The sequence below is a fragment of the Pogona vitticeps genome, chromosome 1 (assembly GCF_051106095.1).
Source record: "Pogona vitticeps strain Pit_001003342236 chromosome 1, PviZW2.1, whole genome shotgun sequence".
Classification (NCBI taxonomy): Eukaryota; Metazoa; Chordata; class Lepidosauria; order Squamata; family Agamidae; genus Pogona; species Pogona vitticeps.
This window is the reverse complement of record NC_135783.1, coordinates 57,725,291-57,750,133: the sequence shown is the minus strand read 5'-3', so window position 1 is coordinate 57,750,133 and position 24,843 is coordinate 57,725,291. Positions and strand designations below refer to the sequence as shown.

At 41.5% G+C, this 24,843-nt stretch overlaps 1 protein-coding gene and 2 long non-coding RNA genes across 4 annotated transcripts in view; 1 reads left to right on the top strand and 2 right to left on the bottom strand.

Annotated features, from left to right (window-relative positions):
- Positions 1 to 6,177, bottom strand: part of LOC144585880 (uncharacterized) — a 29,878-nt gene extending 23,701 nt beyond the window's left edge. Inside the window, exon 1 of the long non-coding RNA XR_013540477.1 lies at positions 5,971 to 6,177. This is a non-coding gene — a long non-coding RNA (uncharacterized LOC144585880). The remainder of the gene's footprint in view (positions 1 to 5,970) is intronic.
- A 396-nt stretch (positions 6,178 to 6,573) lies between these two features.
- RYR2 (ryanodine receptor 2) overlaps positions 6,574 to 24,843 on the top strand; it is a 390,793-nt gene continuing 372,523 nt past the window's right edge. For both annotated transcript variants that reach the window (XM_078383124.1, XM_078383125.1), the window contains exon 1: positions 6,574 to 6,901. In XM_078383124.1, the coding sequence (XP_078239250.1) occupies positions 6,854 to 6,901 (48 nt within the window). In that variant the 5' untranslated portion in view covers positions 6,574 to 6,853. The remainder of the gene's footprint in view (positions 6,902 to 24,843) is intronic.
- Positions 18,596 to 18,880, bottom strand: LOC144585879 (uncharacterized). The gene is made up of 2 exons (XR_013540476.1): positions 18,764 to 18,880; positions 18,596 to 18,728 (listed from the first exon to the last, which is right to left on the bottom strand). It is a non-coding gene; the product is annotated as an uncharacterized LOC144585879 (long non-coding RNA).

Genomic DNA, 24,843 nt, shown 5'->3' with positions numbered 1-24,843 from the left:
CTGTAAGGAGTCACACAGACCAGGAATGGATTTTTAACAAATAAAAGAACAAGGTTTATTTAAATAACACACAGGGAAAATAAAATGATCAAGTGAATAAGATACAGTAACGTGGCTTAGTCTCAATCATACATACACCAGTTTGGTTCACACAGAACACCTTTAAATAAAGCACAGACCCTGAACCTATCTGTTCTGGCTACCAATAAAGACACCTGAACCTATCAGGTAGGTACTGACTGACACACAGTAGTACCCTGTCTGACACACAGACTCCCACACCAGCTTCTTCTTCCCAGCTTCTCCTAACTTCTCCACACAAGCTTCACATATATATACAGTACAGCCCCTCCTCCTGATGTTCCGCCTTCCACTCCCCATAGGATGGAACTTTCCCTCCAAACCCATGACAGACAGGTAACATCAGTGCTGTATGTAACACCAACAATCTTCCTCTTTCTCCTGTTCCCGCCTTTTCGACCATGTTTGGGTGGTGACTGAGAGTCTTGTCATACCCCATTCTAGCTCACGGGTGTCTACTCCCTGTTGCCTGGTCACGATGTGGGGAGTCGCAGCCGGCGACACTCTAGCGAGAGCTTCAATCACCTCGCCTCTGGTCTCACACCACACACCAGAAATAATCTTAAATTAACTTTTTTAATAAATTAACTTAAACAGTGCTCTCATTTCAGATTCCAAAGCTCACTTTTGTTCCAGAGAAGCCTTTGGGAGCCTCAAGATGGGGGAAGGCTTTAATAGATAGAAATCACTGCCAGATCACCGCTGGTGGTCCCAGTCCCAGAGGTGGCAACTCGGCAGTGATTTGTGATTATTAAAGCCTCCCCTCTCCCCCATTCCAAGGCTCCCAAAGGCATCACCAGCCAACTGCTGCGTGGGGTGGAATTTGCAATCATACTCTGATGGTGTTTGCAGGCTATGTTTTAACTGATTTTTGGGATTCTCACATATTTTTTCCTGCACTATCCACAAAATCTTTGTGCAGAGCTTGGTGAAGATGGATTAAAATTAAAAGGTAGCTGTTCACTGGATTATTTTTTAGTGATCTAATAAAGGTAACACATCCTCTTGCATTTCTGTTATCTTAAAAGCTACAGTTTTAAAATTAATTTTAGGAAGCTTCAGAAACGAACCTCTCAATTTGTTTACATTATTTATTTATTTATTTATTTAGTTGTTTACATTATTTATTTATTTATTTATTTATTTATTTATTTATTTATTTATTTATTTATTTATTTATTTATTTATTTATTTATTTATTTATTTATTTATTTATTTAACTTATATGCCACTCACACTACTCAAAGGTCTCTGGGCAGCTTACAACAATTTAAATACAGTAAAAAGATAAAAAAATTAAAATACAATTAAAAATACAGTTATATCAATTTGTTTATATTAAATATTACTGACACCCAGATCTAGTTAGCACCAGCATAACGATGACAAAAGGATTTTGCCCAGTGATTCAATAGGCCTACTCTAGTTGCAACTTATTATGCTAAACACAGAATATCAGTAAGTGAATCAATGGTTCTACTATACTTACAATTTACTATGCTAAGCAACAAGATTTCAACCACTGTTCTGAACGTACTGAGAGGAAAACCTACCCTGAAGAGATTAAGACAGGTTGATATAGGGAGAGGAATGGCCTTAGATATTAAGTCTCCAGGTCATTAAGGTGTTTAAATGTAAGCACCAGCCCAATGAATTGGGCTAAGAAGAGAACTGGCTGCCAGTGCATCTCCTGCAGAATTTGCATATGACTTTCTCACTAGCAGAAGCTATTGCATTGCTATAACCCAGCTGGAGAGTCACCAAGGAATAGAACACTGTGGTCAGGTTATCCCCATTCACTCTACTGTCAGTTGAGCCAGGCAAACGTTGTTGTTGTTTAGTCGTTAAGTCATGTCCTACTCTTTGTGACCCCATGGACCAGAGCACACTAGGCCCTCCTGTCTTCCACTGCCTCCCGGAGTTGGGTCAGATTCATGTTGGTGTTGGTAGCTTTGATGACACTGTCCAGCCATCTTGTCCTCTGTCGTCCCCTTCTCCTCCTGCCCTCACACTTTCCTAACATCAGGGTCTTTTCTAGGGAGTCTTCTCTTCTCATGAGATGGCTGAAGTATTGGAGCCTCAGCTTCAGGATCTGTCCTTCCAGTGAGCACTCAGGGTTGATTTCCTTCAAAATGGATAGGTTTGTTCTTTTTGCCATCCTGGGGACTCTCAAGAGCCTCCTCCAGCACCACAATTCAAAAGCATGAATTCTTTTGTGGTCAGCCTTCTTTATGGTCCAGCTCTCACTTCTATACATCGCTATTGGAAAACCATAGCTTTGACTATGCAGACCTTTGTCGGTAAGGTGATGTCTCTCCAGGCAAAACTACTAAAATGCAGTAGAAATCACAGAGACACAAGTGACAAAGCTGGAGCAAGGACACACCTGCTGCACAGAAGATTGCACTGCTCTTGAAATTACAGGATGGAGATCCAGACAGAAGAAACACCTATCCACAGTGCCTATCCATCTTGATAGGTTACATTCCTCCTGAAGAACTGGGTTTGCAACCTGGGGACACTCTTGGACCTACCATATTTTTCTGTTTATAAGACGACCCAATGTATAAGACAACCCCCCTCTTCTAACCCCCAAATTAGAAAATGTGCACAATCACATCCCTTTTGGTCCTGAAGCCCTTTCATGGCTGCTTCAGGATCAAAGGGGTGCGAGCATGCCGGCCTTTCATGGCTGCTTTACCCTCTCGCTTCACAAAAGGCAGGGAAAGCGGCTGCCGTCCATGTATAAAATGACCTTCATTATTTTGGTCTAATTATTTAAGTTAAAAAGTGTCATTTTATACACGGAAAAATACAGTGTCTCTTTTATGGAGGCAAAAAAGTATGGAGACTTCAGCAGGTCCAAAATGCAGCAGCAATTACTGGTACATATGAACATCTTGGCACACTTTCATTGGCTCCCTGTTAGTTTCTGTGTTTAATTTAAGGTGCTTGTCATAACTTATAAAACCCTTAATAGTTTAGGACCTTGATAACTGGTGGAAAAGGTCTCTTACAAAATAGCTACCCACCCCACATGGACCTCACAGTCTTTGATGTTAAGAATTGTAAGGAGGAAGGGAAGTCAACACAAAGAACTGAGATTTTTCAGTTGTGGCCCCTTTCCTCTGGAACAAGCTTGTGACAGAGGCTGTTGCCTCTGTTTTTAAGGAAGCTAATTAAGAATGATATAAAGCTGCCTTCTATTAATGCCTATTGTCCTGAACAGATCAAATGGATTTTAATTTGTGTATTATTATTTAAAAGTAGTTTTTAGCTAGTGACAGAGTTTATTGCTTTTTATTGTGTTTTTGTTTTTATTATATAGTGTGTTGTGTGTGTGTTCTGTCCTGTCAAATTGGAACCAATTTATAGCAACCCTAACAGGGCTTTCAAGGTAAGTGAGATATTTAACAAAAAGGCCAGTGGAGGTGATGGCATTCCAGTTGAACTATTTAAAATCTTGAAAGATGATGCTGTTAAGGTGCTACATGCAATGTGCCAGCAAGTTTGGAAAACCCAGCAGTGGCCAGAGGATTGGAAAAGATCAGTCTACATTCCAATCCCAAAGAAAGGCAGTGCCAAAGAATGCTCCAACTACCGCACAATTGCACTCATTTCACACGCTAGCAAGGTTATGCTCAAAATCCTCCAAGGTAGGCTTCAGCAGTATGTGGACCGAGAAGCCCCAGAAGTACAAGCTGGATTCCGAAGGGGCAGAGGAACTAGAGACCAAATTGCTAATATGCCCTGGATTATGGAGAAAGCCAGAGTTCCAGAAAAATATCTACTTCTGCTTCATTGACTATGCGAAAGCCTTTGACTGTGTGGACCACAGCAAACTATGGCAAGTCCTTAAAGAAATGGGAGTGCCTGACCACCTTATCCATCTCCTGAGAAACCTATATGTGGGACAGGAAGCAACAGTTAGAACTGGCTATGGAACAACTGATTGGTTCAAAATTGGGAAAGGAGTACGACAAGGCTGTATATTGTCCCCCAGCTTATTTAACTTATATGCAGAATACATCATGTGGAAGGCTGGATTGGAGGAATCCCAAACCGGAATTAAGATTGCTGGAAGAAATATCAACAACCTCCGATATGCAGATGATACCACTCTGATGGCAGAAAGTGAGGAGGAATTAAAGAACCTTGTAATGAGTATGAAAGAGGAGAGTGCAAAAAATGGTCTGAAACTCAACATCAAAAAAACTAAGATCATGGCCACTGGTCCCATCACCTCCTGGGATATAGAAGGGGAAGATATGGAGGCAGTGACAAAAATTTTTTTCGTGTGCTCCATGATCACTGCAGATGGAGACAGCAGCCCTGAAATTAAAAGACGCCTGCTTCTTGGGAGGAAAGCGATGACAAATCTTGACAGCATCTTAAAAAGCAGAGACATCACCTTGCCAACAAAAGTCCGAATAATCAAAGCTATGGTTTTTCCTGTCATGATGTATGGAAGTGAGAGCTGGACCATAAAGAAAGCAGACCGCCGAAGAATTGATGCCTTTGAATTGTGGTGCTGGAGGAGGCTCTTGAGAATCCCCTGGACTGCAAGGAGAACAAACCTATCAATTCTGCAGGAAATCTACCCTGAGTGCTCACTGGAAGGACAGATCCTGAAGCTGAGGCTCCAGTACTTTGGCCATCTCATGAGAAGAGAAGACTCCTTGGAAAAGACCTTGATGTTACGAAAGTGTGACAGCAAGAGGAGAAGGGGACGACCGAGGATGAGATGGCTGGACAGTGTCTGCGAAGCAACCAACATGAATTTGACACAACTCCGGGAGGCAGTGGAAGATAGGAGGGCCTGGCGTGCTCTGGTCCATGGGGTCACGAAGAGTCGGACATGACTAAATGACTAAACGACGACGAGATATTTAAAGAGTGGTTTTACCCATTCCACATCCCCAGTGAGTATCCATGGCCAAGAGGGAATCTGAACCCTGTTTTCCATACTCTGTCACTTTATACACTACACCACACTGGGAATTCATATACTGTAGTGTGTTAATCTATGTTTTTATTGTATATTGTGAACTGCCCAGAAAGTGGCGACACTAATAGCATGTTAGAGAAATAGAAACAAGCAAGCAAACAAAAATGTGCTGTGTCACCACTGCCCAGCCTCCAGAGGTCTAGCAAAATTTATGCACAGTCATCTCAAAAACCACTGAAAGATGAACAAATTGTTCTGTTTATTTTGTAAGGCAGGCAATACATATCTGTAGAACAAACAGTGGTTCAACTGTGTTACATTGAGACCTTTGATGCTGATACTACTGCCAGAGGACTCTAGCACTATAACGAATATTTACTGAGAAGACTCTTGAGATACAACACACAACAGCTACCATGTTTTTCCTTTTTTTCAAAAAGAAAAATCACTGCCGTTCTGTTCTGGGTTGTCTTGCACAACTGTGAACTCTTGTTGGGCACCATATCAATTTCAACAGTGGCAACTAATTTACAAGAGGGCTGAGAGGTGGTATCTTTGGATAGCCGTTTGGAAGATGCAACTGAATAGGGGCAAGGCAGGCGAGGAGGAATCTTACCATTTCCCACCCATGAGGGCTGGGAAATCTGGATTTCTGATTACTCAAACATCTGATTAGCTTGCAGGACTCATGACAAATTCCTGAGGCAGCATCTCCTGTCTCCTCCCCTCCCTTCCTAGGGAAGTATCTCCAAGAAAAAGATGGAAGACTTTCTTACCAAAAACAAATGAAAAACGGCTAGAAGAATTAAAATATTATAGAGCGTCTGGTAGCCCCCTCCCTCGCAGAGCGTTTGTCGCTTAATAGTTTAGAGGGCAAGCAGCTCTACAACAGGTCAAACTCTTCCCCAGCAGGAAGGGGCAGGAAAAGGAGAAAGCCTCACCTGTTCTCAGGGTATCCCTGTCAGACGTGGGACCACCGCCAGGAACACACAACCAGAGCAAACCTAAGTGGCAAAAGTGCCACACAAGGGTGTGTGTCCGCCTCTCCTTCCTCGCCTTGCTAACTGGGCTCCCCTCATTAAGGACCACCACTCCATCACGCTGGTTTCCCGCCTGCCTGCCTGCCTGCCTGTCCCTCTCGCTGTCTCTCCCTCTGCACGTAAACATGCAGTCCTTCTCTGCGCCTGGCGTGTCTGTCCTACCCGCCTCCGCCGCGCAGGGTGTGAAGGGGAGAGGCCGGAGAAGCACGCGAGCGAGGGAGCGAGCAATCAAGCACGCGCGACCCTGTCTCTCTCTCTCTCCCCCCCCCCCAGTTGCGCGAGCGGCCGGAGAGCGGCGCTGCGGCTCAGGTTCGGTTAGCGTCGCTTCGCTTTGCAGAGGGAGCCGGCTGCAGAATCACCTGCAGTACTGGGGGAGCCGCCGAGGAGCTCCTCCCCCGCTGCCCCTGTTAATCACAGCCCTCCCCTCTCCGCTTCACCCCCCCCATGCGGTCGCACGAGGGAAACCGGGGCTGAGCCGGGCTGCCAATTTGCTGCAGAGAAGGAGCGGCACGTCGGGTCAGAGCCGGGCAGGAGCTGCTGGCTCCGGGTCGCTCTCACTTTCTTTCCCTAGCGCTCCATCCAGCTCGGCGTGGGAGCAGCTCGCTCAATTGCAGACGCCGCCGCCGCCACCACCGCCGCCTCCTCCTCCTCCTCCTCGTCCCTCCACTTCTGCTCCTTTGCCGCGGGGGTGCCTCATCGTGCTTCTGCCGCCTCGGCACCTGCCAGCCCGGGCCACGGAGGCAGCGGAGCCCGGGAGGCAAGACGCGAGACAGAGGCGCCAGCCATGGCTGAAGTGGCCGAAGGCGAGGACGAGATACAGTTCCTGCGAACTGTAAGCACTTCGCTTCTCTCGGGGCTTTCCTCAGCTCGCCGCCTCCTCCCCTCAGGGCGGAGGGGCGTCTCGTCTCCAGGCTGGGGCAGACGGGGGGGGGGGGCGCGCCACGCGGTTGGAACGAGGGAGGCTTCGCGCCTGGGTTTCGCGGGGAGAAGTGGGAGGGGGAGAAGAAGAAAGGGTCGTCTGACTGGGAGTCGAGTGAGGAGCCTTGGGGGCTGTCCGTCTGGTGGGGTACACGGTGTGCTTTGGGTCCTGGACCCACCTACACGCGTTGTGCGAGACAAGCTTTCCGTGACGGGCATCCCGAGTGAGAAGTCCCCCTCCTTTTTTCGTCTCCTTCGAATATGAGGGGAGGGGGCTGTGGCGAGGACCTGGCCGGCCGCTCGGTCTGGCTCTTCGTCACCTTCTAGCTCACCTGCCCGGGGGCTTCCCGGGGGCAGTTCCGAGACAAAGCCGCTTCCAGAACTGCAGTACCTGCCGGTGCGATTTTTTTGGGGCGGGGGCGGGGGCAAGAGGAGAAGGGACAAGTCCCCTTCTTTTGTGGGATGATTCCGGCCTGAGGGACCTCCCTCGGGAAAGGGGGCGCTTGGTGCCCTTCGCCTTCCCACCCATGAGAAACACGCGCGCCGAGGAGCGGTGGGTCCCCGGAGGCTGAGGGAACGGCGGCGGCGGCCACCGGCAGCAGCCAGTGTGGCGTGGAGAAGTGCCCGTGGGCACGAGCGAGGGTGGCCAGCGGGGGCTGCGCGGGGCGAACGGGCATCATGGCTCTGCTCCTTCTGCTTCTTCTGCTGTGACGGCGAGAGTGGGTCGTCGTTGTCTTTCTCCCCATCCCACTGACTGATGTAATGAATTCCGCGTGAAATGACTGCTGGCAGGTGACCACGGGTCGGGGAGTTCATATTGTACGGATCCTGAGTGAACACCCTCCCATCCCCTCGCGCCACACTCCTCTCTCTCTCTCTCTCTCTCTCTCTCTCTCCAGCCCCCCTTTCTGATCTGGTTCTGTGTACTGCAGATATTCCGCCAACCAGCATAGCTCAGCCTAAAAGCTGCAACAGTATCTCTTCTTCTGGCAATTAAGCGGTGGAGGGGCACGGCGGCGGGGGAGTGGAGAGACATTTAGTTCCTCTCTCTCTCTCTCTCTCTCTCTTTCTCTCGTCTCACCCTGCAATCCTATGCATACCTATTTAGAAGTAAGTCTCGCTGACTCCAGTCAGACTTACTTTCAAAACAGTAGATTTAGGGTTGCCGCCATAGTGACACGGCAGTAGTGCCTCGTTTTAAACCGGGGACATTTTAATTTGCTGTAGGGTTGCTTCCCTAAATTTGTTCGAGTATTATGATTGTAGTCTTTGCTGATTCTGGAGTGTCTCTAGGTAATACGCATTCTGACTAAAATGCCTCAACGGATTCATATGGACACTACCCAGTCAAAGTTTTGCAAATAAATGTGTTGGCATGTATACAAATGAAATTATGTAGTTTTGGAAATAGTATGCTTCCATTCTGGATGTTTACAGGCACTGGGCATTGAGTAATGTTGCATTGGTTTTGTTTTTATACAGTAGGATCTCTACGCAAAACAGGTTAGCAGAAAGAGTGGGTGAAATTACATCAGAAAAGAACACTAGCCTTTTTTTAAAATTAGATTATGTTCTTAGAATTTCCCAGTAACTGGACATTCTGATTTTTGGACTTTTCTTGTCTGGTTGTTTTCTGCATGAGACATGTTTCTCCTACCTGGGCCATAAATACTTGTCTGTGCTTCAAAACATCCATTATTGATTAGGGTACGGGAGTTATGCAATGCTGACAGAACAAATGTAAAACTGGAAACTTTTTGCAACTCTATTGTATCTCCACTTGAGATGCTTTCTGAGACCATTGTTACTTAGGAGGAAAAATATATGTAGGTGAAGTATTCTCCTTACCTAGTGTTCTTATCAGCCAAAATATGCTGGGAGGCTTATGTAATTAGAGACTTACTGCAGGTTTAAATATACCCAAAGATCGTGAGGTGGTGTTATCTGAATACTTGATAAGAAATAAGTGGTAACATGCATGCTAATGTCCATGGACATATAAAGTAATGTTCTAGCCACAGCACTTGACAGCAAAAGCGCATTATGTAAAACCGCTCTTCTGGTTGTGTGTGTTTGTGCTGGAAGTTAAGATCTGGAAATCCCAGTAGGGGATTATCTTTTTAAAATCCTCAGAATGTTTCACTAGTAACATTAATGACCTTGAAGGAAACAAATTACTGTATAAGCAACAGGAAGATTTTGATGTACGATTTTCACAGGCCTGCGTAAAAAGCCAGCCTACAAAACAAATGGAGGACTCCTGTTTATTGGTTGCTTCACTGTTTAAATCCTAATATTATTTGCTTATGTCTAGCTATAGAACAAAAAATTGCATATAAATATATTGTAATAGTATTTTAAAAAATAATACAGAGCCAAACACTGCAGTGGCACAGATACATCTGCCTCTGTTGTGGATCCTGTTGTATAATAATAATGTTTAAAAACCGGATAATATCCACTTCAGACACGCTTTTTTATAACTTCCAGACTACATAAGGTTAATAATTCTGTTTCAGTCCCACATCTCATAGGGATCCACTTTGTAGCTGCAAATTGCTTACCATCTTTATTTTTAAACATTACTTTCATATTTTTGAGAACTTTTCCCTCTCAGAATTGCAAAAATCAATCATAGTTTTAAAGTACATAGCATGCTAAGAAATATTCTTAGGGTAGTTCATTTATATAGGCAAAAGACAAACATTATAGTTATTGCTTGAGTGTTGGAACATGTCACTTACAGTGTTCCTATTGCAGTTCCCTATGTGTACACATTCTCAAATGCATCAGCAAGAGGTTAATTTAAAGTGAGATAATTTTATCTGCTCTTTTGATTTCATTTTCTGCTTTTCAGCCTCAGTAGAACTGAATATAATGTAGATAATGTTTTTAGTTTGCTGTGTGATACAGGTCACATGAATTACCTAAGATGAAATATAGTAAGATGTAATTTGCAAATGCATTTGTCAGAACTGAAAATGACAGTATTCCATCAGTAAGTTTAAATTTAATTTAAGAATAAATAAGCACCATTCATTCTATTATCACAAAAGTTCACATGAGAAATACATCCTTTCAGCATTGTTGTGCAAGAATAGAAAGCTTACAGAATGGACTTTTCTATTTTGAAGTTGTTTTCACTAATGCCTACTGAATATATAGTATCTTGCAAAATATCCAAATGCCCTGGATGTACTACTAAAAATTAAAACTACTATGAATACTTCTTATTTACACCCTCATTTTATATTTCATTTTTTTCTCCAGTTGTTTGAGTAGATCTTAGAGAAATGCTAGACTATGGCCAATATCCTATTCAGTTGCTGCTGGAAAAAGTTCTGCTAGTGTAGTAACATGAGATTGTAGGTGTCACAACTGGACAAGCAGTGATTTCCGTGAAGAAATCCCATCTTCTCCTTGCATAGTGGTAATACTTGTGAACGTAGCATGATTCCACATAATTACATTGTCAGGATTTTCTGCTCAATGGAAGCTGAGGATGCTGGCCTATACATTTAACATACTGTATTTCAAAGATAATGCTTGCTCAAGTGGTGAAATAAGTCTCTTCCCATGATTTTTCCCACTTACTTATCTTGTGTTTAGTGTGGTTTGTTTTATGATTGGTCATTGGAAGAAAAGCACAAACTTATTTTGCAAGTCAGATTGCTGAGGCATCTGTCTCTGAGGATATCTGGAAGGGAAAATAAATACATTGCTAGGAATATGCATTTCCTTAAAAGGTTGAACTAGACATTATGATCCACAAACAAACAAACAAACAAACAAACAAATAAATATTTTGGACATTATAGCATATTTTCCCTTTGTAGGGGGAAGTATAGAGAAGTAAAATTTGTTGGAAGAAATGGGATAGTTTACTCAAATATAACATTACAGTATTAAGAATGTTTTTCTGTTGTTTTCTATTCATGTTGTTCTTTAATTTTACCTTGTTCAGTATGCTTTGGGTGATTGTAGGAAATTTTTTTTTTTCACATTTCTCAAAAATTGAAGAAATACACTTCAACTCTTGCATGTATTCTGTCCTTTTTAAACTTCCTTTTGAAATCTCAAGGCATAGTCTGGGCTTCTGTATTTATATCATGCCAGTTCTCCTATTTCATTTCATCCTGTTTCCATTCATCAATAAGAATATTACTGAAAGTGTTAAGGCAGTAGTGAGGGACATGTCTGACTTTCTAAAACTTGCTGAACAGCAACTTTCATCAGACCTAGACATCAAGGTACAGAATTATGGAATCTGCAGTCCAGCCCAGCAGTATTTGAAAAGCTACCTGGTCCCTTCCTTGCTTTAACAGTTGCATCCAGCTGTGGCAGTTTGCCATTCCATTGGCAACGCTGATCTCATCTTCTCCCTGTAGCCTTCTGTAAGCTCCCAGGTCTGTTCCTGGGATCCCGGATTTCAAGGAGAGTAGATGAAGAAGAATTCCCACTGCATCAGCAGGATCAATTTGTGCAATGCGGTGTTAAGTGTGTTCTGGGTCCAATTCAGACATAGGGAAAAGACCCATGAGTTTAGTACCATTTTTCTCTCTAGTCATCTATAGCACTGCCTTTGCTTGGGGTCAATTGGTTTCAATGAGTTCAATGGGATTTACTTCTGAGCAGAGGATTACACTGCCATTTGGAATTATGATCTATGCCTTTTAAATTTTGTTGAGTATCTGCATTTGCTTTGTTGCTTGTTGTGGAGGAAAGCAATTATAGTAGTTCCTTCACAACATTTGCAGATTTGTTTTCACATAATAGAGTGCAGAATTAATGCCTGACATACTTAGAGAATTAATCTAATCTCTGTGAATATTTATTTTATTTATTTATTTATTTATTTTATTTATATCCCGCCTATCTAATCAATTAAGATTACTCTAGGCGGCTTACAACAATAAACAACAACAATACGGTTAAAATAATTATACAAAGGAAAAGTTACGACAAGATGGGACAGAACTAAAGAAGAAAAAGGAAGGGGGATCAGGAGAATAAAATGAGTAGCCATCACACTCTAATAGTAGTTTCACATAATTTTTCTTTCATTTAGCATTGTATAAAGTATAATGTTATGTGACATCAGAAGTGATTTACAGAGACACTAATAGGTTTTTTTAAGGTAAAAGAGGTATTTAAGGGATGGTTTTACTAGTTCCACTCTCTAGTGAGTTTCCTTCACAGAGCCAGGGATCAAACCCAGGTCTCCTGAGTCCTTGTCCATCACTCTTATCTGCTACATCACACTGGATACCCATAAAGTAGAATGATTAGGATTATAAAAGACATACTGCTACAAATTAAAAAGAGGGTCTCTACATGGACATTTAACCATCTGTTTAGTTTCCTGGGGGGAGGGGAAATGGGTTGGTTCACTACTTTTGCTGGTAATCGAAACGATGTAATTGCTAATGTACCAGCCTTCCCTCAAGAGTGTTCTTATCTGCACCTTTCAGGGCCCCTGTCAGGGGCTACTGCTTTTTGTGTGTGTGTGTGGGCAAAATCACTGTTTTGGTTCAATTCCAGTGTGTGATTGCTAGGATTGAACCAAAGTAGCTTATTGTGTGTTCCGTTGGAGTAGCTGCTTAATTGAATACTTCCTCTGAGTTCTTTTTTGGAAAACAAAGAAGGGGTGACTTTTTGAATTTCTTGATTCACTGCAACATTTAGTAGCCATAAAAAAACCAACAGAACTTTCTCTCTCTCTCTCTCTCCCTTCCCTTCCAAAAGAAGAAAGATTTTAAGGGAAACTTTCCTGTTTGTCAATTGAAGATTTCTCTATTTCTGTATAGCAGAGGAAGGGAATGTTCAGACCACAGGCCTAATTCTGGCTCACAAAGGTTTAACACCTAATCTACTAGAGGCTCCTCAGAGTCTTCTATTCTTGGGGAAGGAGAGATTTCCAGTTCAATATAAGAATAGTAATTCACTTGAATTCAAGGGAAGCTGTTCAGTTTTAAACAATCACTGATTGGAAGTTGTGGGGACTCTGTTCTGCTGTCAGCTGGGCCTTCCTTTAGGCAACTGAGTTCTAACTCAGGACATCATCTGAGAAGAGGTCTCTCCATTTCTCCAGACTTGGAAAGAGGAGGGGATAATAACACTGCTTCTCGTCTGGCATTCCTAGTGATTATTGCCAAGAAAGTCTTTCCTGCTTATGGATGTGAAGGCTCGATATTGTAGCCTGGAACTGGGTTTTGTGAGGAGATATTGCCATGCCCTCAATGCCGTCTGGTTCATGGAAAGATTGGAGGAGGGGGTCCATTTCCCACCCATTTCAGTTTTCTATCCTCTTCTTAATCCCAAACTGGAATTAAGGTTGCTGGAAGAAATATCAACAACTTCAGATATGCAGATGATACCACTCTGATGGCAGAAAGTGAGGAGGAATTAAAGAACCTCTTAATGAGGGTGAAAGAAGAGAGTGCAAAAAATGGTCTGAAGCTCAACAGAAAAAAAACCCAAGATCATGGCCACTGGTTCCATCACCTCCTGGCAGATAGAAGGGGAAGATATGGAGGTAGTGACAGATTTTACTTTCTTGGCTCCATGATCACTGCAGATGGTGACAGCAGCCACGAAATTAAAAGGCAACTGCTTCTTGGGAGGAAAGCAATGACAAACCTAGACAGCATCTTAAAAAGCACAGACATCACCTTGCCGGCAAAGGTCCGTATAATCAAAGCTATGGTTTTTCCAGTAGCGATGTATGGAAGTGAGAGTTGGACCGTAAAGAAGACTGACTGCCAAAGAATTGATGCTTTTGAATTGTGGTGCTGGAGGAGACTCTTGAGAGTCCTCTGGACTGCAAGGAGAATAAACCTATCCATTTTGAAAGAAATCAACCCTGAGTTGGAAGGACAGATCATGAAGCTGAAGCTCCCATACTTTGGCCATCCCATGAGAAGAGAAGACTCCCTGGAAAAGACCCTGATGTTGGGAAAGTGTGAAGGCAAGAGTAGAAGGGGACAACAGAGTATGAGATGGTTGGACAGTGTCATCAAAGCAACCAACATGAATTTGACTCAATTCCAGGAGGCAGTGGAGACAGGAGGGCCTAGCGTGCTCTGGTCCATGGGGTCATGAAAAGTCGGACACGACTTAACGACTAAACAACAACAACATCCTCTTCTTTTGTAATGTTTGAACTCTTTTCAGTGTTACATGGAATTGGACAGTTTTATCATTTTTTTCAGATAATTTTGCGTGAAAATCTCTATTTTCTAAGAATCTGTTTTCCTATTGCACAGTAAGGCAGTTATTATTACTTTACTGCATAGGACTCACAACAGGATACCAAGTGCATGAGAGAGGTTGTGGCAAATACAGATACAGTGCAGTGGTTGATCCATATCACTATTTAATCCTGTAGCACAGTATTGCCTTGCAAATTACAGTACATGCCTGGTTCATGTAATTTCACAGTAGTCAATGAGGATTTTAAGAGTAAATGTTAATTCTGCACATACAAAAAAGCAAAGCGGGCTGCTTATATACTGCCCCATAGCACTTAAGGCACTCTCTGGGTGGTTTACAAGTTAATTTTGCGGACTACACATCCTCCCCAGTGAGCTGGGTACTCATTTTACCAACCTCGGAAGGATAGAAGGCTGAGTTGGCCTTGAGTCGGCTACCTGAGATTGAACCCTGGTTTGTGAGCACAGTTTTTGCTTCAGTACAGCAGTTTAACCACTGTGCCACAAGACTCCTCAAAGGATTAAGATGCCTGGTCTTTAAAATGCATTTGGTGCACAAACAATCTTACATAACTAAGAGCATGTATCTTTTAACAACTCCTATTACTTATTCAAAAATTCTCCCTCTTCTTTGCATCCCTTTGTCTTAAGCACATACAACAGAGTTGGTCCAGATGTGGCCTTCAGGTGTAGTGGGCTGAGGCTCCCATGGAATTTCATTAGGTCCTATCCAGAGGAAGGAGGGGTATTTCAATGGTAGAACACATGTTTTACAGGATCACTGGTTCACACTAGCGTCGCTACTTAAGACATGGGAAGAATATTGTGTAGCACTCTGCAGGGTTGCTAGCATTCAGGGCTGACTGGCAGAGGAACCAATGGTCTGACTCAGTATAAAGCAGCTTTCCATTTCACTAATAGGTAAACAGGTAGGACTACAGGGGAATTGCAGTTCAGCAACCTCTGGCAAGGTGTAAGTTGCCCTCCTTTGATATATAGGTGTTTTAAGTGTCTTCTATGCACACATTCCCCATAATCGATATAGATATTAAGATTAGAAATAATCTGAATCTCACCTTCCTGGTGTGCTAACTGTTCACTCTTCCAAACAAACAAAAACAAAAGAAAAAGAAAAAAAGAAGACAAAAATGTTGTGTCATCCTAAAGACTAACTGCTATATTTTAATGTGAGCTTTCATGGACAAATCCACATTCTCAGTCTTAGGAGTGGGACTACATGGCAAAAAACATCTCTGAAATAGGAGGACACACTGGCATCCATAACTCAACCTGTCCACCCACCAAAGAGAAAATGAAGTTGAGGAACAGATGTGTAACAACAAAATACAAGTAGTTCTTAGATTTTTATTTTTATCCCAGACGGAAGCATTTGCACTGCAGCCCCCCTGTCTATGTTTATTTAGAAACAAATTCCAGAAAGTTTAGTAAGAGGTTCTAGAAGTGTCTCTATCAAAGTAAATAGTTGTTTGGAAAGGGGTTGGATTTCTAGTACAGCAGCTGAACTTGTTAACATTTGTAGAGGTGAGGCCTGCCATGGTGATTCTTCTGCATTGATGACCACATCAGTAGTGCCGTTTTGTTGGTATGCACCCAACAGGAACAAATAAATATTTATTCCTTTCTTGGTAGGGAGCAATTTGTGTAAAGTGGCTCCCCATGTTAACTTGGCAGTATTAACTACACCCAGCGTGACACCACTGAGACAGTTTCAGCTGTGACATCCCTTAAAACATACACTTGACATAAATGGCTTCCCACATTCAAGAGAATCCACATGGCTCATGTTTTGGTTGGTGCTGTCACATTAAAACTATCAAGTCTAATGGTGGACTCAATGGTTAAGGTGTGTATGGATGTGTCTCCCTTTGGTATGCTGTTACAGGTTTTTCTGCTATGTGATTAGTTTTTCATTGTGCTGTTACATATCTCTAACTGGAGTGTGAATACTCACTCTTACACTATTACTTATCTTAATTAATTTCTACCCCAGTTTTCTCCCAATAGAGGGGAATTTTTTACCCTCTCCCATGCCGAGGATGGGCTTTTGGAAGTTGTTTAATTTATTTATCCATTTTAAAGTGGAGTCAGTGCATTTCAAAAATTAGTTTGTTTTGTGATGGAAAGCATTATTTTGGGGGGGGGGCAGGGTCAAGACTATCCTGTCAGGATTATGTGTAGTTAGCTTCTCCCAGAACAGGAAGACGGTATTTCTACGTGCAATTTAAAAATTCCTGAAAAGTTGGAAAGACTCATTGTAAAAACAATGCACTCAACTTCCATGGTGATTTAACCATCTTTGCAGTTTGGTAAGTTTAGTGGCTGTGTAGTTAATTTGTGTTCTATTGGATTTTAGATGATACATTTCCTCTTTGTCTAACATTTTATATCTAATGAGAGAGGGAGAAAACTCTTGAATAAACTTAGTCTTATAATCCGCACTGACACTGCTTAAAATGTGAATTACTCCTATAAAATAATATGGCAGAAACAACAGTAGTGGCATCTGGTCAGTGAAAATAGAGTGGAGAAATATTACAAGGTAATTTGTTCTGATCTTTCTTAGAGAACAGTAGCAACTACGTACTTCAGCAGATTTGCTGGGAAAGCAAAAATATATTCCAAATGATTTACTCCAATTTTACAAGGAGTTTGATATTTACATGGGACACCATACAGGGATGGAATACAGTGGAAACACATGGTTTTCTTCCCTATTCATTTGGCACATCATGGGAGAGGAATTAGAGGCCTATTTGCGCATCACATACACCTGTTCACCTGTGCCTGCTCAAGGAACATGAGCTAAGAGCTAGGATTTCTAAACACACAGCATGGGGCTAAAACTACAGATTATATTTTATGCATTTATTTTTTATTTTTTTAAAAAATTGATTCATATCCCAGTTTCTTTTGAGAATGGGACTTCAATAACATAATTATAGTTACATTCTTTATTGCTGCTTACTATTTTTTCCTTGCTTACTCTTGTTTCTACAAAACCTCAAGAACATGAAGAGGAGTGTTACCTAGTTTAAAAGACTAATAAATAATGTCATAATTCATTAGAAAAAAATGCTATTACAATAGTTGGTAGGTGTATGTTTGTATGAGTGAAGAGAAAAAATGGTGAAAACAGTGAAGTGAAATGGAAATGAAATACAAACAATTTGGCAATTTAAATGGCCATTCACTGTAAGACCAATGCATGAACAGGATCATTTGTATGGTCCAGTCATTGTTAATGAGTGTCTTCTTCAGTTATGGGTGCTCTCTCTGTGTGTCATGCACACAGTTCTGTGATTCAGGGTGCAACTACATTGGCAAAAATGTGGGAAGTATTACAGGACTGGGATGGACTGATTTGCATTTTTCCTGTTGAGCACATGACACAAAAGGAAATGTGAATCAGCCCAGAGTCCCTCCCCAAATCTATAGTTTCCCCCTTCACCTCCAGCGTTTCTACTTTTCAATGAATGGTTCCATTAGCATTGGTTCAGGTGGTGTGATTGCTTGAACAAAAGTGTGTATTGGTGGTTGATGTGATGGTAGTGAGGAGATTTTTTGCAAATAATTAGTTTTTCTTTAAAAAAAACAGCTTGGCTCAAGTGCTCTTGCACTAGGTTACCTAGGCACCTCTCCAAAAGGTGAACACACACACACACACACACACACACACACACACACACACACACACACACACACACACACACACACACAGAGAGAGAATGGTATACATATACATATAGACAGTGTTTAAAGCTAAGAACAGTAAGAATGGAAATACTAAAAAGGATCAAATACAATTCTAAGAAACAGTAAATAAAAGCAATACGAAAAACACAGTCAAAGCAGTAAAGGCACAGCAATCCATTTATAAACCCCACTCAGGCAGCCAGTCACTGAGGGAAAGCTTATCTGAAAAGGCTTTTGCCTGCTTGCTGAAGGACAGTAAAGATATAGATAATGAGAGGAAGAAATTAGACAGGGAACATGCCCTCTGTGGAGAAGACGCAGATGCCATTGTTGGCAGCCTGTCAACCCCACGGGACCCACATGACAAAGCTAGCCTCCCAAGGAATTGATGGCAGTGACCCAGGGACAGGGCAAAGAGGAGGAACATGATAACACATGTAGCTGCAGAGACAGTGGGAAGCAGACAGAAGTCTGTGTGGTCATGACCGTGGTAGTGGAAGAATACAGAGAGAGGAGTTGGTAAATCCATAGTGCATGGATAAAAGCAACTTTGCCACCAAAAGAGGAGGAGAAAGTGGGGAAGACAGAGAAGGGAAAATATACTCTGAAAAGAGAAGGAGAAAAAAGGAAGGAAAAGGGGCTGAAGGAGACAGGAAAGCCCAGCAATGGTGGAGTGAGAGAAGTTTGTTGGGAAAGTACATATAAATTAAGAGAAATTAAGGAGAAACAAAGGGAAAGACACAGGTGGAAGAACTGCTCTTCATATTGGCAGGGGGGTGTAACGAGAAAGCAGAGAGGCGAGGAAGACAGGAAAACCTGGCATCAACTCTGATTGAGGAAGACAGGAAAACCTGGCGTCAACTCTGATTGACACTCGTGCAGGAAAGGGACTTGGACATCACAATGTTGGGAAAGAAAGGAGATGCTGAATCTGGGAGCCAGGCTCCGACTGGGTTACAATCAGAAATCCATTCACAAATCTGTCCATATTGCAGGCATACCACCACTCTCATAGGAGTGGAAAAGAGACTAAACCACCCAAGTTGTGAGACAGCGCCGTCTGCTACTTCCCAGGGACTGGTGGAGAGAACCAGATACCTGCCTGGCACTGTGCCAACCCCTATAGAGGGAACAGGGGTGCTAGGAACCGTTTTGGGAAGACTGGGACCAGTGGCAGAAACTGGAGACCAGGAAGGTGAACTGAATACTAATTCTGTTGGTGTTCTTTTGTTACTTACTTTAATAACCCCTGTTCTGGTTTAGACTATTGGAGTGGTTTATATGGACTCTATAATGGAGAAGCTGCAATACAAGGATATCTGTAAGCACATGCCCCTGAAGAGCAGACTCAGTAATTAAATCAAAGGCCTTGGCTGGTCAGGTCAGACTTGTGGGGCTGCCTGACAGTGATGCCAGCTGGAGGGCTGAGCTGTGGGTTTTCGGGGAGCTAGATTGGGACTGGGGCCGAGCAAATCAGTGATGACAAGGCTTCCAAGGTTGCGAGAGAAGGAAAGGAAGAAAGAAGAGAGAGGAAAGGCTTCAGAGACTTAAGGAATGAGAAGGGTTTGCAGTGGTTTGTTTAAAATACAGGTGACATTCAGAGACCTGTTGTGAATGCTGAGTTAGTGTGGCAGAAGGAGAGAGTAAGATGATTGGGGTGGCTAGGTTCAGTACTTACCTAGGACCCGATGTGTTACCTGCCACCTCTTATTATTATTATTATTATTATTATTATTATTATTATTATTATTATTATTATTATTATTATTATTATTATTATTATTATTATTATTATTATTATTATTATTATTATTATTATTATTCTAGTTCTTTCCACCCAACCCAAATCCCAGATGTCTTTGCTTCGAAGCATGGCTGTGAGGTTTAAAGTAGAAACAGAGAGAGTTGCAAAGGGACCTGATCACATTTCCTTTCCCAGGTTTATGAGGAAAAGGTTTGCACTAGCTAGGCTTCCTCACTGAGCACTGTTTCAGAGATCAAGCTAATCCTCTGTCAGCAGTCATGCAAAATATGATAAAAAGCAATTTGAAGAGATACTGTATGTAAAAAGGGAGGGAGGACTGGCATCCTCCATAAGGTAGGGCAGGATCTAAGTGAACCTTTTACAGCTATCCTTCTGGAGTTGAATTTGGGATGCAGGAAGATTCTGACCTCTTTGTGGGGAGAGAAATGCTTTTAGGAGGGGAAAAGAAAGCTTTTTTCCGTTGTGTGGCTCTATGGAGCAGGACTACATTTGCCAGAATCAAATGCTTTGAGGTAGCTGAGGGAGCAATGAGACTTAATAGCAATATTGTATACAGGTGTGAGATTTGCAGTCTCCTGAGAGCATTAGTCATTAAAGCCATCTGCATCCCTAAACCTTTAATCCATTATGGTAATCCCATTAATTCTGCATGTTGTAGATCTTGAGTATTTGATAGGAAAGCTTTTCTTTTCCATATAGAGATCTCCATGTTATTTGTCTGTATGAGAAAGCTCCTCCTTTATGCAGATAAATTCTTGTCATCTAGACAAAATTTTAAGATGAAGAGGTAAGAGAGTTTGATGGTAAATATAGTGACTCTTAAAACATTTTAAACTTTTTCTTTTCTTGGCTTTTGTCTGGGAAAGGGCATGACATAGGAAAAATAACTATCAAATAAAGCAAGTTCATTTGTTTGTTTTAAAAATAAACAACTTAGGCATTAGTATGTGGAAACAATTTTTTTTACTAAGTAATTTTTTTTGTAGCACTATCAGAACCTATTAGTTCAGCTCTAACTATGTTTACCTTATTGAGACAATTTCTGTAGCAGAAAGCACAACTTCCTATTTAGCAGTATTCCCTGTAAAATTTTGAAATTGCCTTTTTGGAAGAGCAGATAGAGTTAATTATGTTTCATAATGACAGAGGCCTTCAGTACACAGCATATGCTGTGTAAATATGCAGTATAGCATAATGTGGAACCTTATTGTTTCCCATACCTTGCTTAACTTAGTTGCATTGAAAAATATATTCAAAACTTTCATAGTTTTAAGTTGATACATATTGTAATGATGATGTTAAAAAGTAGGTGGCAGCCTCATATTCTAAACTATGAATTATATTGAACTCTTAGGCATTGTGTATCTTTTACTTAACAGTAAAGTTTGCAGTTTTTGTATCCCCCCTGATCTAAATGTTCTGTTACATTGCCAGGTGTTAGAAATTTATTATGATTTAATACATTTTAATATAAATCCACATAGGCATTACACATGGTGCTGAAATGTTGCGTGCAAGTGTAATTAGTTATTTCTGTTATCCATTATGAATTATTTTATATATAAAATATTTATATATACAGTAGTACCTCGGTTTATGAATTTAATGCGTTCTATAGGACGTTACGTAACGCAAAAAAATTAATAAACCAAAATGCTGATTGCCATAGGAACGGGGGTGGCGCTTTAAACCTCCAGGCACAATACATCCTGGGGAAACTTTCTTCGCAAACCGAAAAAAAAAAGTAAACAGAGGCATTATTTTCAACAGATTTCTGTTCATAAACTGAAAATTATGTTAACTGAGGTGTTCGTAAACCGAGGTACTACTGTAGGAGTTACAGTCACTGTAGTACTTGCAATCTGTAAGGCTGGTTATATACTATTTTTTTGGGAAAAATTGCAAGGCTGGTTCTTTAAAACTGTTTGGAATCTGTGTGTGTTGTTCAGAAATGTATATGTGTATGTTAGATACTCAAATACTGTATTTGAAGTTTAAATTTGCTCTCTGCCTTTTAGCTGCCATCATTATATTTATGTAGTGTGGGGAAATGATCATTTTTGTTTTCTTGAGATTGGCCAACCATGTTTTGCAGAAGCAGAAATTTTGGCCTACAGAGGGTTGCAGCAGGAATAGGACAGGAAGAAAATCCCAACAATATATGTGTTGGCTAGTGAAGTACTGTATGCTATTGGATGTTGACCTAGGTGTTAAGGGTGTAATTGCCAGGCCATTTTGCTCTTGGTACCCCTCTCCCAAACACATAATTTGATGATGTTCTTCTTCAGTATTTAATGGAATCTTTTAAAAACCACAAAAAAATTAGATGTGTTGAAAAAATTGAACTGCTGAGCAGTTTCTGCAGGTACAGATGGTTCTTAGTGCTACTATTCTGTCTTTCCAAAATGGAAACATTTTGTTGTCTTTTAAAAAAGTACTTCAACCAGTGTTTCTTAAATATTGGAATATGAAAAGAAGGTGCTTCAGGATATCCTTTATTTTCTGGAATCTCCAGCTACATGTGTTAACTAGTGCACCAGAATTTGTAGATTCTTATCTGTACTCATGAACATACAATCTGCTGCTTTCTTTATATAGATCTTGAGCCTGAGGCTCAAGATTCCCCAACTGTCTTTAGCAGAATCAGAAAGGAGGAAATGTCTAACCCATTCCTAAACATATGTATGGGGGGAACATGGGAACGAATGCCGGACTTTCTGAGATCTTTGAGGATTGGAATGATGGGTGAAAAATCCAGTTTACATCCATTGGGAACTATCTAGTCTACAGTATCAACATGTTAGTGGTAGAGAAACGAGTATCATTTGTTTCAGGGTCTACTGCCCTTCTTTGGTTCCTGTGCTGCAAAGTGGGACTTTTTCCACATTTTCAGTAAGAAGAACAGTGGAACTACCAGTGAGAACAGCAAATGGAAAAACTTGTTCTAGGCACAAACATGATAATACCCAGGTAGATAGTAATTAAAGGGAAGGAAGATGGCATAAGAGCTATCTTAAGTATAACATTTGTTTGTGCCCTTCTATAAAAAGCTTTTGTTTACAGGGAAATAAATGTTTTCTTTCAGATCAGTCTGTTCTTTGATGATCTGCTTCCACTTTCATCAAAGGGGTTGTTAATGTTTCACTCAAATGCCTGGCACAGTCATTGCTCAGCTAACACGTTTAACATTTAATAAGGTTTTAAGAGACTATTGTTTTATCAGGAGCTGCGTTGCTCAGCAGCAACCACCAAAGTGTATTTGATAGATTAAAGATGTTTACAGTGCTTTTTTTAAAAAAAATCCTCGTTGTGCTGGAAAGTGTATGAGGATTGATCTCCTTTTACTTACTTGATTTTGTTGTTGTTGTTTAGTCATTAAGTCATGTCCAACTCTTCGTGACCCCATGGACCAGAGCATGCCAGGCCCTCCTGTCTTCCACTGCCTCCCGGAGTTTGGTCAGCTTGATAGAAATCCCCTATTGCCCCTCAAACAAAATAGACCCAATGTTTGAAAGAGTATGCATCTCTCTCATATCTGTGTCTACCCTCTAAGCTTGGCAGGGGTAATAGCAACTGTGTATGTGTGAGGGAAAAGCTGCCTGGGAAGCCTTTTAGACCCAATTAATGTGTTCCTATGGGGTTAAAACTCACTGTCCAGTGAAGATTCTCCATAGCGCGGCCATTTTTGCTGCCCGTGCAGCGAGGAATCCATGCCAGAAAACAGCGGGCGGGCAGGTTTTTCATCCGGCGGCCATTTTGAAACCGCCGATCAGCTTGCCGAAAATCATCGCTTTGCGATGCTTAGTTCCCGAAGAAGGGAACCAATCATTGCAAAGCAAAATTCCCCCGTAGGGAACATCGTTTTTCGATCACTTTTGTACTTGCAAAATCTTCAACGTAATGCGATTTCGTTGTCAAATGGAGCGCTCGTAAAGCGAGGCACCACTGTAGTTTATTTCTTTATATTCGCGAAGACTTTCACGGCTGGGATCTAATGGTTGTTGTGGGTTTTTCGGGCTCTTTAGCCGTGTTCTGAAGTTTCTTCTTCCTAACATTTCACCAGTCTCTGTGGCTGGCATCTTCAGAGGACAGCACTCTGAAGATGCTGGCCACAGAGACTGGCGAAATGTTAGGAAGAACAACCTTCAGAACACGTCCAAAGAGCCAGAAAAACCCACAACAACCAGTTTATTTCTTTTCTTGACTGACATCCTTGTTTCACACACATGTAACTATAGGGTTATAGTTGTATAATTTTGAAGGAATAACAATTTCATGATTGTTTTGGAATGAGGAAGGAAGTAGATTTTTGGTGGAAGGGTTAAATGCCCCATTTCGTGATGCAAATTTATGACCTCCAGGGCCTCTTCTTATAAAAGGGGAAGGGGCTCTGTAGCTTGCGCCATAAGTGTTTGCATGTAATGTTTTTGCATCTTGGATTTTATAGAGCAGATGTTACCCTCTTTGTTCTAATATTTTTAGTGTACTACAGAAACTTACATAACTCACCTTTGTGTAACAAAAAACTGCATGAACTAGTAAATAAAATAAATTGTTCTGGTACTGCTCAGAGATGTCAGCTTCATCTGAAGAAGATGCCTATGAATAATGAAGTTTCTCTGTTATGTAATCAGACATAAAGGAAATATAGTTTTAGTAAACTAAATTGCTTTTCTAGACTGGAGATTTTTGTCATGGGAAGCTCGATAACACTGTCAACTATCTGTTTCCATTAAGGAAGTTACTAGCAAAAATGAAAAATGTGAAACTCAAAGTATTGATAGCAGGAAGTGCAAACCTCACCAATACATTTATCATTATTCAACACAGGCAAAATCTGTCTCATCTACTAAAAATGAACAGTGTGAGCTTATTACCAAAGCAACCCTGCAAAGATATAGTAGCCAGATTTTAAAGGCTCACAGAAGTTTGTTATAAGCAGAAATACAGCACGCTCTTGCAAAACAACTATAACGATGATGCCTTAGCCTAATATTCATGGATGTTGGGATTGTAGCACCTAGTTAATCTAGAACCAGGGTTCTCAAATATGTCAGCAGGAATAGTGCCAAATTTAAGGGGATCCTGGACAAGCTGTGTTCAGTGCCACCTTAGGCCTCCCCCCCCCCAAAGTGAATGATTAGCTATGAATACTCGTATGTGTAT